The following is a 15182-nucleotide window of genomic DNA, read 5'->3' on the forward strand; positions in this document are numbered from 1 at the left end:
TCCTCCTCCTCCTCCTCCTCCTCCTCCTCCTCCTCTTGAGTGCCAAGAGTACACACAAGCTACACCATGTCTCATTTACACAATGCTTGCTGAAGACCCAACCCAGGGCTTTGTGAATGTTAAACAAGCATTCTACCAACTGAGTTACATCAGTATCCCCTGCACTTCTACTGTGGATGCTTCGATGAGAAGCTTTGAGTGGACTTGGGGTAGCTGGCAACTAATAGGATTTGAGTCCCCCCCCCCAAAGGCCAAAATGAGACTTTGTTGTGCAGTAATGAATGCTACAGGGCAAATGCAGGTATCTTTGTTGTCTTTATGCCAATTTATAAAAAGTCCTCAGAGGAGTTGAGATGAAGGTTCTGATAAGCACTAATGGCCTCTCTGCAGGCATACTCTTCAATCCACCCTCCACAGATCCTTCAGACACTGGGATCAGAGCACTTCAATTCTGCATCTTTCTGTCCCTTTCATGTCTACAGTGGAAAAGGGGACTCCCCATGCTCTTTTGCTGTTGTTTTTGAGGCAGGATCTCTCTGCAAAGGCCAACTTGGCATGGAGCTCACCATGCAACATAGGGTGGCATCAGATTCATAGTCCTTCTGCACCATTCTTCCAAGTACAGGATGATAAATGGATAGCACTATGCCTGACTGCCACACTTTGATTTTTGCCATACTTCATCCTGGCATGTATTTATTGAATATTTACCAGATGTCAAGAATCCCAAAAGTACAAGTTCAGTGATACTATTTTTATGAAATTCTACTGTTATCTTCATTTCACAGATGAGGGAACTGAGGCTGCAGAGTCGTTAGTCTCCTTGCTGAATACCATGCATTCAGTAAGCTGCAGAACTACAATTCAAACCCAGATGTTCTCAGTCCCGAGGCTATATTTTAAGTGACTAAATTGTACTCCTTTCATCCCTACCACAGCCCACCTTGACCTCTGATTATTCTTTAGGTTGGAAGTCTCGTGTCTGTGGGATCTCTGCGTTGTTGTAGTTCCCCTGTGTCAAGACTGAAGTCGGCAACAGAAAAGATCTGCAATGGGTACTTGCCTCTCTAACCCTCTTTAAAGTCTGCTACCTTTTTAAGATGATCAGTGCTGAGTGACCTTTCTCTGGCTCCAGTTATTGAGCTTCAGTGGATGTTTATAGGAAAGAAAAACCCCACCCTGAGCCAACATAGCAAACAGACAGACCCAGCACTCTGCTATGTTTAGTTTCCATTCATCTTACAGCTGGATGAAGGGGAAAAAGGAGGCACAGAACTGGCCCGTCTCCAGGCAAGATGCCAGCCTTAGCTCTTGGACAATCCTGGTTTGTGTGGGCCTCAATGCCACATTCAGAGACTTCCACACCCTTCAGCGTGGTCCCTCCCTCCCAGGAGAAGGACTACCTGGAAGTTTAAAAGAGGGAAGACTTGCAGATCAGGTTCAGACATTCTGGATGAGAACTGCAGGCCCAGCCAGAAGTGGTACCATGTCTGAATGGAGGTACCTCAGCTGGGTCAGCATTGTGCTGACCATCTTCCTAGGTCTAACACACCAGGGATCTCATGGCTCTGCCTCATCAAGCAGCAAGGTCAGTTCTAGCATGAGAGGACAAAGCTCTGGAGTTTGTGAGAGAAGTAGCTCCTTGGGGTGGGAGGGATAGGAGAAGTTTCTCAGTGTCTTTCTGCAGGGCTGAGAAGCTGGAGCTAGAAAAAACAAGAGTTACTGTTTGCTGAGTGCATGGCAAGTGCTATCCAGTGGTTTTCATTATTGTTTCAGTTGTTTCTTTCAGCATCCCTGTAAGCCATGATTTCTCATTCCCATTAATGAGAGAAGGAAACAAAGGCTCATAGGTTAAGACAGCAGAGACAGAACTTGAACCCACGCCCATCTGATTCTAGATTTGCTGTGTCCCACTTCCCTACACTGAGCAAACAAGATGTATGTGATGTGTGGGTAGATGGAAGATAGGGAAGAAGATAGTTATCTTCCTGCTGGCTGACCTTCGTGTCTAAGCCTCAGTTAACACATCTGTAAGATATGGGGAATACTGGAATTTAATGCATTAGACACTTATTATGATTGCAGTACATTACTATACGTATGAGGCTCAATCCTTATAGCTGAAATCATAAAGAGGAAAAAATCTAAATATCACATTACCTTGTAAGAATGTAGAGCTCAATGAATGTATCCATTCTGTTACATTCTAAAGCTCTGCTAAAATGTTACATTCATTCTGAAGTGATCCATGGACCGCCACTACCACCAGCAGTAGCAGCTTTAGGAAACTTGGGTGCAAGGAGAACATCAGCTTCTCCCTGCCCCAGGGTTGCTAAATCAGAACACACATTTAGCAAGATCTTAGTTCCACTTGCTGCACTCTCAGGCAGGTCCACATATGACAAAGGTCACTTTTCCTAGGGTCACCTCAGTTTCTTCTCCTGCAGCCTGAAACCAGTTCGAGAACCTTGAGATTCCAAGTACCTACCCACCTGGGCACAAAATGGACTCTCTCCAACTCATCTCTCTTGTATTCCCTCTCAGTTGTTGATGATGAGCTACTCCATACGTTCCACCGTGGTGTCTCGTTATGCACACACTTTGGTCACCTCTGTCCTCTTCAATCCACATGATGAAGCTCATGAAGCCATTTTTGACCTGAATCTACCCCGCATTGCCTTTATCTCCAATTTCACAATGTAAGTCTGCTTTACAACTTACTATTTCATTCATATGTGCATACATTCATTCAATCTTGTTCTTTCACTAGTGCAGAGCAGTTAAGAGGATGAATTATAAAAGCAGGCATCTTGACTTTGAATCCTGCCTCTGCCAGCTGTGCAACTCTGGATAAGCTACCTAACTTCTGAGTCTTATTTTACACATCTGTATTTTACAGATAAAATTAGAAACTATTTGCAAGGATTAAATGAATTAAAATGTATGGAAATCTATACTAATACTTTGTGTGGCATATGATAAATACTTGATAAAAATTGGGTGGTTTTTTTTTGGGGGGGGGGGCGGGGAAGCAAGCCTTTCCCTGATACTAAAGGCATGATTCATACAGTGCTGGCTAGATATGCTGGAAAGATGGACTACACACAGCCCCTGCTCCCAGTCTACTGTCTAATGGGGAACACACACACACACACACACACACACACACACACACACACACAGGAACAAGGTGATTTAAATAGAATACTCCAGCAGGAAAGAGAAAGCTGATTGCAAAAAGGGCAGAACCATGAGCCCCAGCCAGAGACGGTGATCAGTTCCGAACTCCCGTCAGTGGACAGAAGCCTTGGGAAACTGACACACAAACTAAAAGTTTCAATTATGAAATGTTCATTAGCCAAGCACTATGGAGGCAGGCCTGGAAAATTAAGGCACACATGTTTCTTCATGAGAAGAAAGTTTATGCATGCACTTATATGTCTCGGAAGTGTAACAGGCAGAAGAGAGGTCAGAATGAGACTTGGGATATAGGAAAAGACTAGGCTTTTAAGGATTTCAAATGTGAAAGTGAGCACATGGAACACACATACAGACACATGCACGCATGTATGCACCCATCCTCCACACACTATACTATACTATAGAACTGATATATACTATGAGAAATATGCATGTAAAGTCATCAAAGAATAATGGAAAACTCTAAATAGAACACTAATAGTCTTTCATCCCTCTTTGATTTGTCCCCAGCATCCCCAGGGACACTTCATTTTTTTTAATTAATTAATTAATTTATTATTTTCTTTTTTTACATTTCAAATGCTATCCTGAAAGTTCCCTATACCCCCCCCCCCGCCCCTGCTCCCCTACCCACCCACTCCCACTACTTGTCCCTGACCTTCCCCTGTGCTAGGTCATAAAAAGTTTACAAGACCAAGGGGCCTCTCTTCCCAGTGATGGCCGATTAGGCCATCTTCTGCTACATATGCAGCTAGAGACTCGAGCTCAGGGGGTACTGGTTAGTTCATATTGTTGTTCCACCTACAGGGTTGCAGCCCCCTACAACTCCTTGGGTACTTTCTCTAGCTCCCCCAGGGACACTTTAGAGATAGCTGGGCCCCTTAGTAGAGAAACATGGTGATGTGGTAAGCAAGGAGTGACAATCAGGAATCAGGGAAGAAGCTGGAAAGCAGAGAAGGGTCCTGTATTAGAACAAGGAACAGGAGCATGATGGTGAAATTTGGGAGCCCATTGGTGGGAGAAACAACCTGTTTATGGTGGAAGTATGAATGAGCATCGTCTTTTTTTTTTTTTCCAGTTTTGTTTGGTTAGATGACAGGCGATGGATGAGATGATGAATGAGGGAAGAGACACAGATGAAAGAACTCTTAGTCTGAGTTATGAAAAGGCTTCTGGGGTTGGGGATGTTGCTCAGTCAAATATTTTCCTAGTATACCAAAACATCTTGGATCCAATTCCCAGTAACACTTAAACGGTCACTGTGGCACACACCTGTCATACCAGCACTTGGGAGATGGAAGCAAGAAGATTAGAAATTCATGATTATCATCCACAGCTATATATAGTGTGTTCAAGTTCAGTGCCAGCCTCGGCTACATAAAATCCTACATCAAGCGGGCAAAAGGAGAGGGGACTTCTGTCTTGGAGTGGAAACACTCTCAGAGTTAGATTAAGGAGTCCAAGCCAAACAGAATCCCTGCCCTTGTTCAGTCATTGTCACCCTGTGATAGAGGAGAAGGCTCCTATGCTATAAACAGTCTTTACAGTCCTAAGCCCATGCCATGCCTTCAAGAAGCTCCTGGCCTTGCCTTGAGAGTGGGTAGGTTGTGAAGAGATGATTGAGATGAAGTCAGTATAGGGGAGAAGAACTGACCATAATGAAGGGGTGATACCCTACAACAGGATTTCCAAGTTGGTAAGACTTAGAGGAACCGAGATCCTTTCAAGTAGGAGACCAAAAGAACCAAATACAAGAATAAAAGTAGTCCCCAAACAAGTCTCGTGTATGATATGAATGAAGTGTGGGGGCGACCTGAGAGGTTGTCAGTCAGGTAATGTAAAGACCAAGCAATAGGCAGAATGTGGGTTCATTTCAGTAGAAAAAAAAACACCAAAAGGATTTATAAAAAAAAAAAAATTAAGCAAAGCAGACTGGAGAAATGTCCCTGGGCAGACTCTGTGGAAAGTATGCTGGCTGGAGGCAGCACACACACAGAGGCCCCAGTGTGCTACTGCCAGAGTCGCTCCACCCTACCACCCCAGCCCCCAAGAGACCTTGAGGCCCAGCCAGCACTGTCCACCCCCACACTAACCAAGCCTCAGCAATACTGTTTCAGCTTCCTTGAAACGCTCCTGTCAGCTGTATATCTTCCCCTAGTGTTCCTGGAAGCTGCTACTATCTATGTCCTAGCCGCTCCATTTCTGAAATGGAGACAGCTGTCCTTGCCTCCCGCAAAGGTATATTAGTGTTCTCTAGGACACCACATTCTCACATCTCAAAGGTAGCTCTGACCTATCTGTTCCTTCCCAGTGTGAGCTTTATCCAACACTTAACATTCCTTGCTGCCATGCGAGTTCATTGGGTCTTGAGTTCAAAGCCTTCTTTCTCTACCCCCCTTTTCTTTGATCCACTATTCCATAAAACAAGCTCTGACTTTTCTTACTGTCCTTCTTGGTTGCCCATTATGAAATGATCAAGTGTGTGTTGCATTCCAGGCATGAGCAGAAAAGCAGGCAGGCATTTCTTTATCCTCGAGGAGCTCACAGCCTCCTAGAGAAAATAAGACATGGGGAACATAAGCACACATGTATCCATTTGTCTATGAGAAGTGTTAGCAAGGAAAGCAAAGGAAACAGAGATTGAGTAGAGGTACTAGTCTAGAGCTATCAAAGATCAAGTAACATTAAACAGAGACTCAAAGAGAGTGCTGTGAAGACTGACAAAGATCTGGAAGAGGAATATTCTAGGCAAAAGGAAGCATAATTAACAAGGCTCTGGGGCAAGAGCGTGCTGAACAAGTTAAAAAAGAAGAAAAGTGAGGAACACTATACAAAGCATCTAAAACTACAGACAAGCTGAGGATCTAATTGCAGAATGGATACCTGAATGCACCATAAAAGGAAAGGAAATTCTGTTTCTTGTGACAGCATACATGGGCCAGCATAGAAAAGGCTGTGACTAGAATATTAGGAGCTCAAGCCAGCTTGGACCACAGACCAAAACCATATCACAAAAATAACTAAAACAGTTTTTGTTTAATTCTGATTTTAAGCTGGATGCAGTTCCTCATGCCTATAATACCAGTTTTGGAAAGAGGAGGCAGACAGATGGGAAGTTCAAGGACAGCCTGAAGTAGAACAAAACTTGGTCTCCAAAACAAACCAACCAACAAACACAACTCCTTCAAAATGTGATTAGATTGCCAACTTGCAGCTAAGAGTACTGTCTGCTCTTCAAGAGGACCTGGGTCAAATTCCCAGCATCCACATGGCAGCTCACAACTGTCTGTAACTCTAGTTCCAGGGGGACTGGAACCCTCCCTGGCCTCTGCAGGTACCAAGCATGTCTATAACATATAGTCATATACACAAGCAAAGCATCCATAGACAAAAATAAAATAATAACTTTAAAGATGTTTCAAACTCTCAAACACTACCAAATGGATAGAGAGAGAAGTCACTAATGCTAAGTGAAGTATAGCAGACACAGAAAGGCAAATACTACATGATATCACTCACACGACATACACACAAATTTTACACAACGTATACACGTGTCACATGGATAGCATTAGTACCTACGACTTCTATGGGTTTTTTGGTATGTTGGCATGTTTCCATGTGTTGTGGAATCTAGATTGTTAGTTTTGTGAATTTGAGGGTGAAATGATGATCTTCAAAGGGTGGGGAAGAGATGGGGAATTCTGATTCCAATTAGATAGGAATGACAAGTTCTATGGAAACCACCAAAAAGCTAGTCTGCCTGACCAGTGAGCCATGGAGCTAGCCCAAGCTAGCTGATCCAGTGCCTGCTGGATGAGGACAGAGCCAGCACTCTCACTCTCATGCCCTCAGGGATAGCTCACATCAGGGCCAGCTCTATTGTGCTGCCTAGGCAAGGTACAGGGCCCAGTCTCCTGAATGTTGCAGCCAGTGAAGGGCAGTGCTCTGTATATTTAAACATTGATATGGGGGATTAAACTCAGGTCTTTTTACTTGCAAGGTAAGCATTTTACCTCATTTACTTTTATGTGCAAGTTAAAAATAATTTTAATTTTTAAAATTATAAAGAGATAGAGGCAAGACTATTAAGTTCAAGGCCCTTTGAGCTTCAGAGTAAGCCCTGCTCAAACAAAAAGAAAAAAAGTGAAGAATTTTTTTAAAAAGGCAGGAAGAGCATGCTACATAGTGTGTTCAAGGCTATAGGCCAGCCTGGTCCTCATAGTAAGTTCAGGCCAGCCAATGGTGTGTCATAAGATCCTGTCTCAAATAAACAAAGATTAATGGATATTTCTACTGCTATGTGATCTACCTATAAAGAACAAGAGCTTAAAAATGGAGCCCAATTAGTAGGTGTAATAAATAGTTCTTTCATTAATTTGAAATAAACTAGACTCATCTGGGAAGATGGAACCTCAACCAAGAAAGTGCCTCCATCTCATTGATCTATAAGCAGGGATATGGGTCATTTCCTTGATTCAAGATTGATATGGTTGGGCCCAGACCTTTGTTGGTGGTTCCATCCCTGGGCTGGTAGTCCTGGGTTCTATTTTTTAAAAAAGCAGGCTCAGCAAGCCTTGGGGAGCAAGCCAGTAAGCAGCACTCCTCCATGGCCTCTGCATCAGCCTCTGCCTCCAGTTTCCAGCCCTGTATGAGTTCCTCTCCTGACCTCCCTTGATGATTGGAAACTTTAAGCTGAGATAAACTCTTATCCTTCCCACGTTGCCTTATCACAAAACAGAAGGCGAACTAGAACAGAAATTGGTACCAGGTTCATGGGGTATTGCTGCAACAGAGCTGGCCATGTTGTTTGGGGGAGGAAATTGCAGAAGATTTTGGAAGTTTGGACTGGAAAAGCTGTTGAGTGCTTAGAGTCTAATGGGCTATTCTGTGGGGGCATGGAAAGTAAGAGTGCTGGGACCTGGATTGTCAAGTTTCCTAGGGAAGCAAAGACTTTATCAGGCTATTCTTACATTTTGAATTGAGAAGCTTTGGTTTCTTGTCACTGAAACTGGGCCTGAAAAATCAGCTGGGATTAACAAGAGACCAGTATCCCTAAAGTGAAAATATTGCTTTCCTGGGACAATCAATGCTGGTTAGCTTGGGCTAAAGAATCAACAGTGATTAATAAGAGACTAGCATCAGTGAGGTGAAATCTTGTGGGAAGTATTTCCTTGGCGTCAGCACACAGAAGCTGTGGTCCAGGAACTCCGAGGCTGCATCTCAAGCTGATAGCCAGGCTTAGTTATGTGCAAGAGTTCCCTATGGAGTGCTGTTTTGGACATTGTGATGGGGACATGGAGAGCAGCTGAGGCTTGGCACTGTGAGAAGCCAGGAGAGGCCGTTGACAAAGATGAAGCTTCAGTTGTAGTGCAGACCCAGCATATTGGAGGTGCCAGGACTATAGGATGAAAAAACAGTGGCAAGTGTGGTGTGGAGCTGGCCTGAGCCTAAGAGACCATCCAGCTTTGTGTACTGCAGATGGCAGAGCTGCAAAAGTGGAGCTGCCCATTTCTCTCAGCACTTTGGAGCCCAGGAGTTTGTGAGTGAAACCCAGATGTTGGACTTTTTACACTCTCAGAGTTTGCTTTTGCTTTGATTGTAACTGTGTCCTGCTTAGTTCTTCCCTCTTAGGACAAGAAGTATACAACGTATTTTTTTCATTTTCTAAGAGCTCACACTTAGGGACTTGGGATTTTTAGAGAGACTTTGGATATCTTAAAGAAGCTGAATTTTAAAAAAAAATGTCTGATATTTTTTAAAGAATGTGAGACTTTTAAAGTTGTTCTATGTTTTATATTGTGAAATTAGCACGAGATCTTGGGAATAAACAAGAAAGGAAAGGTTATTATTTAATAGTGATGTATTTATATGTCATGTTGAATGGGATCACTTATGGTAGTTAGTTGTGTTTTTTTGTTTGGTTGTCTGTTTTTTTTTTGTCAACCTGATGCAAGCTACAATCATCTTGGAAGAGGGAACCTCAATTAAAAAAATGCCCCCCCAACAAATTGGCCTGCAGGCAAGCATCAAGCATGTAAGAGCATTTTCTTAATTAGTTATGGATGAGGGAGGACCCAGCTCATTGTGGGTGGTGTCATCTCTGGGATGGTAGTGCTGGCTTTATTAAGAAAGCAGACTGACAGCAAGATTCTGCTGAAGGGACCCTGATATAGCTGTCCCTTGTGAGGCTATGCCAGTGCCTGGCAAACACAGAAGTGGATGCTCACAGTCAGCTATTGGATGGAGCACAGGGCCCCCAATGGAGGAGCTAGAGAAAGTACCCAAGGAGCTGNAGGGGGCTGCAACCCTNTAGGTGNAACANCAATATGAACTAACCANNACCCCCTGAGCTNNNGTCTCTAGCTGCATATGTAGCAGAAGATGGCCTAATCAGCCATCATTGGGAAGAGAGACCCCTTGGTCTTGCAAACTTTATATGACCCAGCACAGGGGAACACCAGGGCCAAGTAGTGGGAGTGGGTGGGGAGGGGAGCAGGGGCAGGGGGTATAGGGAACTTTTGGGATAGCATTTGAAATGTAAAGAAAGAAAATAATGATAATAAAAAATTATAACTTCAAAAAAAAGAAAAAGAAAAGAAAGCAGGCTGAGCAAGCCATGAGGAGCAAGCCAGTCAGCAGCGCCCTTCCATGGCTCTGCAACAGCTCCTGCCTCCAGGTTCCTGCCCTTCTTGAATTCCTGCCCTGACTGTACTCATTGATGGAGCATGACCTGAGCTTTGTAAGCTGAAATTAAACCCTGTGTCTTCCACTTTCATCATTTCTTAGTTATCTGCAGTTCTTTGAATAAGGTTGAGGCCTCACAGCCCTTCCTCCTTCCATGTTAAAAATCTCTGCTGGTTTCTTCCTTGTTCAAGTCATGTTTAGCCATATTGTTGAGACTTCATGGGTGTAACTTCTCTGACATCCTAGGTGACACAATCCTACAACAAACTTATGTTCCTCTGGCTTTTTACAACTTTTTCATCTCCTCTTCTGCAATGATTCCTGAACCTTAGGTGTAGGAGTTGTGTTGTAAACATACCAGTTGAGACTGGACTGCACAACTCTGCATTTCGACTGGTTCTGGTTTTCTATAATAGTTATTTGTTGCAAAGAAAAGTTTCCTTGATGAGGGGTTAGAACTACACTTATATGTTAGTATAAGGATAAATGTTTAGATTGTTTTGGGAAGTTATGCTGGCTTAGTAAAGTGGCAATCATATGTTCTCCTCCAAGGTCCATGATTGCATTAGCCCTGGTAGTTTTCTAGTGGCCATTGTTGTGGTTCATAGGAATCATAGCTGGGTAGAACTACCTACTGGTTACTTCCCTCCTTTAGAAACTTGTAGGGCACAATCTGGTATATTCAGGGAAGGGTCATTCAGGTCAGATTTAGTTCATGTCCTTTGGGACCTGTGCCACTGACAATTTTTTCAATTAATTGGTTAATTTATTTATTTACATTTCAAATGTTGTCCCCCTTCTGGGTCTTCCCTCCACAAATCCCCCATCCCATCCTCCCTCCCTTTTGCCTCTTAAGTGCTCACAGACAGGAGCCTAGTATGGTTGTCCTCTGAGAGTCTCTTCCAGAATCTGACTAAGACAGATACAGATACTCACAGCCAAACATTAGACTGAGCCTGGGGACCCCAATGAAAGAGTCACTGACAATTTTTAACCATTTATATCATTCACAATATTATTTACCTAGTATGTTTTCTTTAAAAAGACACACTTTTTAGATTGTTACTCATATCCCAAGCAGCAGTGCCTGTGAGTTAATTAAATTCTCTCTCTCTCTCTCTCTCTCTCTCTCTCTCTCTCTCTCTCTCTCTCTCACTAAATTGTCTATCCTGGCCTGGAACTCACTATATAGCCCAGAGGAACCTTGAATTTGTCATCCTAAGTGCTGGGATTCTATGTCTGCACCGTCATGCTTAGCTTGAAGTGTTTTATTTAAAAATAAATGTTACATGCAGCTAGAGACACGAGCTCTGGGGGTACTGGTTAGTTCATATTGTTGTTCCACCTACAGGGTTGCAGCCCCCTTCAGCTCCTTGGGTACTTTCTCTAGNTCCTCCANTGGGGNCCCTGTGTTCCATCCAATAGCTGACTGTGAGCATCCACTTCTGTGTTTGCCAGGCACTGCATATGTAGCAGAAGATGGCCTAGTCAGCCATCATTGGGAAGAGAGGCACCTTGGTCTTGCAAACTTTATATGCCCCATTACAGGGGAAGGCCAGGGCCAAGAAGTGGGAGTTTGTGGGTAGGGGAGCAGGGTGAGGGATGGTATAGGGGACATTCGGGATAGCATTTGAAATGTAACTGAAGTAAATACCTAATAAAAATTGGGGAAAAATAAATGTTATAGCAACTGTACAACAATTACAGTAATAACATTCAACTATGTAACACCTTAAAATATTTTTGCGTGTTAAAAGGCAAACATTGGTCAACGCTTTAAGAAACACAAAACTGCAACCTTGGTATCCCACATGCTGTGCAGTCTCTCTTTTCTCCAGTTGACAAACAGACTTCAGAAGAACATTGTCACCTCTTTTATCTCACTCGCACTGCCATTAATTGTCCCCACTCTATTTTGAATTTAATGACCCTGTTTTATTCTTTCTTTTCCCATCCCCCTTCTCCTCCCTTTTATTTTCGTCTGTTTTTGACCATCCTTTTTCTTTGTCTGACTTTGCTATCCCTTTTTTCTCTTCCCCATAAGGACCATCAACGATAAAATCTACATTGCAGAAGTCAAGGAAAAACATCAGGCAAAGAAAATGTATGAGAAAGCCTATCAGCAAGGAAGGACAGCTGCTCATGTGGGCATCAGGTAAGGCTCCATCTCATCTGAAATGTGATTAAGTCATCTTAGCTAGATGACCAGGAATGATAGACTTTCTCTCTGGACCTCATTCTCTACTTCTGTAAAATGAAGAAAATGATTTCTACTGCATAGGATTTACATCAAGATTATGTGAGTCAGTACAAACCAAAGCCTATAACAATAGATGTTTAATGCATGGGGATTTATTTCCCTAATTCTAGCTTTCTTCTGCTAGCAAGATAGAGCTTACTGGTGCTTTAGGAAAAGATTATATACAAGTGAGTTTTCCTCTCCTCTTTTTATTTTTATTTTGAATATGATATTTCATTTATTCTCTGATAATTTCATACATGTATGCAATGTAATTTGATCATATCAAACTCTCATCCTCCATCCAACCCCTCATATACCCCTTTAATTCATCCCCCTTCCAACTGCATATCATTTCCTTTTTCCCCCTATAATTGTCTGTGTTCAGTTAGCAAGTGGGTGTGGGGCAACTCATTGGAGCATGGCAATCTACCAGCAAGACTACATCTTCCAAATAAAGATGACCCCCCCAATCCAAAGAAACCATCAACTACCTTTTCCATAAAGAATAGGATCTCATGGGCCCTTCCCCCATTCATGCTAGAATTTTGGTTGGCTTCATCTTGTGCAAGTAATTATAGCTGCTGTGAGTTTGTGAGTACAAAAGCCATGTGTTGTGGAGGGAAGATATTATCTCTTCACATTTTTTAGGTTTTGCATTCTTTCTGACCCCTGTTACCTGAGCATCAGAGTGGGTGGCATAGATGTCTTATTTAGGGCTGATTCATTTATTCTCAGCGTTTCGATCACTTTTGAGTCCATTAACTAACCAAAAGAAAGATTTTTGTTCAAAGTTGAGTCCATTTTGACAACATGACCATTTAGTAAAACAATAATAATGGATTCTTTCTTAGGGCCTTGACCTCCTTAGCCATAGACTTTTGACTAGGGTTTTTGGTACCAGGCATGAAACTCTTCCTGTGAAGCATGCCTCAAATCTAATCAGAGAGTAGTTAAATACCCCTAGAGCATTCATACCACTATTGCACATCTTGCTGGGTAAGCAGATACTGTATTATGCTAGGTACACCTCTGGGAAAGACGATCAATTTATCTTCTCCCAAAGCAACCTAGATAATACCTCCCAGCACTAGGAAAGCTAGTTAGTGGGAAGGAAGTTTCCTGGTCAGTTCAAGATTGATTTTTCTATTACCTGCAGCCAAAGTGTGACATCTTAAGCAATAAGGTTTGCCTGTCTTCCTATACTGGGCAATGTAGAGAAATGGTAATGGCCTATGTTATTTGGGGACTTCTGAGGCCTCCTTGAACAACAACACACAAGGAGATAAGTCACAGGACACATTAGGATTTTAGTTTTATAACACATGGCTTCTGGGGGTAGCCTTCCCACCTATGTAGGGTAGGGTGCCTCCATTAGAACTCCTTGAAAAATGATATTTTAAATTGGCTAACAAAGTCATAGCTTTCCATAAGGCTTTTTCATACATCATTGATTTTAGTTAATCCATACCCAATAGTCTCATCTGCCCAATAGTCCAACTCTCATCAGCATTTAAAACTTTAGACACCAGTATTCCCCCTCCCATTCCTTCATACTGTATATGTTCTACTTATCCCATTAAGGTCTCTTGCTCCTCCTCCACACTCACAGGCTCTTTCTGGCTTCCTGACTTCTACAGACACTTTAAATTAAACATGGATATCTACAGATTTAAAGTTAGGATTCACATGTGAGAGATAGTTGATTGTATTTGTCATTCTGGCCTGAGTAAACAAGTGAGATTTGTCTAGATTGACTTATTTCTTAAGTGAGTTCTGTTCATTTGGTATAAGTATTATAATTTGTATGGATTCCTCTAAGCTTCTAAGAAAAGTTCATCTTACAGAAATGAATACTTTAGGCTTTGGCTGTATAAACAAGCTAAGTTTAATACGGAAATCAAGCAGGTTTGGGGTACTAGTTAAAGGTAGAAAGGCATCATTTGCAGACATTGAAAATGCCTTTAGTTAATTCTGGATTCAGGTTTTTATCGACCACATTTCCGTAAGGGAGAGGGCTACCTTTGAGATCATTTTCCAGGTAGAAAGTTCAGGAGAGGGAATGAGGGAGGAAGAGAGGTTGCTGAGTAGATGCCTGCATGATTGACTGTGGCCCAGAGATGTATTTGAGACCTGATCAAGTCCAGTTGGTTAAGTGTGAGGGTTAGCAGAAGCATGCCATCCAATTGTTCCCTACACTACAGGAAATCCAACACCCTTCCTATCCATTTTTACTTCTTGCCCAGGGACCGGGAATCAGAAAAATTTCGAATCTCCACTATGCTGGCAGCAGGTACAAAGGCAACTTTTGCCCTGGCCTATGAAGAACTGCTACAGCGACACCAGGGCCAGTACCAGTTGGTGGTAAGCCTGAGGCCTGGACAGTTGGTGAGGAAGCTGAATGTAGAAATCACTGTGTCCGAAAGGACAGGCATCGCCTATGTGCATATACCTCCTCTGAGGACCAGCCAAGAGTGCACCAACAACCAAACAAGTATGTGTGCAGTGCTATGAGATGCCAAAGACATTGCCATTCTTTAAATGGAGATCTTGGACACTCTGTGGGACAGTAATATCTGTCTACCAATTTTCTTCCCAAATCAAAGACAAGGGGGCTTGCTTAGAGTTTGAGATATTTGGAGTTTGATATCTGCCCAATTCTTCAAGTTAGTATAAATTTGGCATGGAATAGAAGCTTCTTAAAGTACATACTCAATTATTAAAATGATTAACAAACATGGCATAGTGGCACATGCCTCTAATCCCAATTATCAGGAGACAGAGCAGGTACCTCTGTGAGTTCAAGGCCAGCTTAGTCTATATAATGACTTCCAGATGAGCCAGGGTTAAACAGTGAAACTTTATTTTTTAAGAAAGAAAGAAAGAAAGAAAGAAAGAAAGAAAGAAAGAAAGAAAGAAAGAAAGAAAGAAAGAGAAAGAAAGAAAGAAAGAAAGAAAGAGGGGAGAGAAAGACAGAAAGACAGACAGAAAGGAAGAAGTTTGACAGGTAGATGTGGATGGATCATGAAGTACTGTATTAACAATGTTGAAGGAT

General features: G+C 42.5%; 1 protein-coding gene across 1 annotated transcript in view; it reads left to right on the plus strand.

Moving 5' to 3' along the window:
- Positions 1-1453: 1453 nt before the first annotated feature.
- Itih6 (inter-alpha-trypsin inhibitor heavy chain family member 6) overlaps positions 1454-15182 on the plus strand; it is a 30189-nt gene continuing 16460 nt past the window's right edge. Inside the window, 4 exon segments of the mRNA XM_021188817.1 lie at positions 1454-1588; positions 2545-2699; positions 11933-12043; positions 14374-14621. Coding sequence (XP_021044476.1) covers positions 1454-1588; positions 2545-2699; positions 11933-12043; positions 14374-14621 — 649 coding nt within the window.

This window comes from Mus pahari, chromosome X (assembly GCF_900095145.1).
Source record: "Mus pahari chromosome X, PAHARI_EIJ_v1.1, whole genome shotgun sequence".
Lineage (NCBI taxonomy): Eukaryota > Metazoa > Chordata > Mammalia > Rodentia > Muridae > Mus > Mus pahari.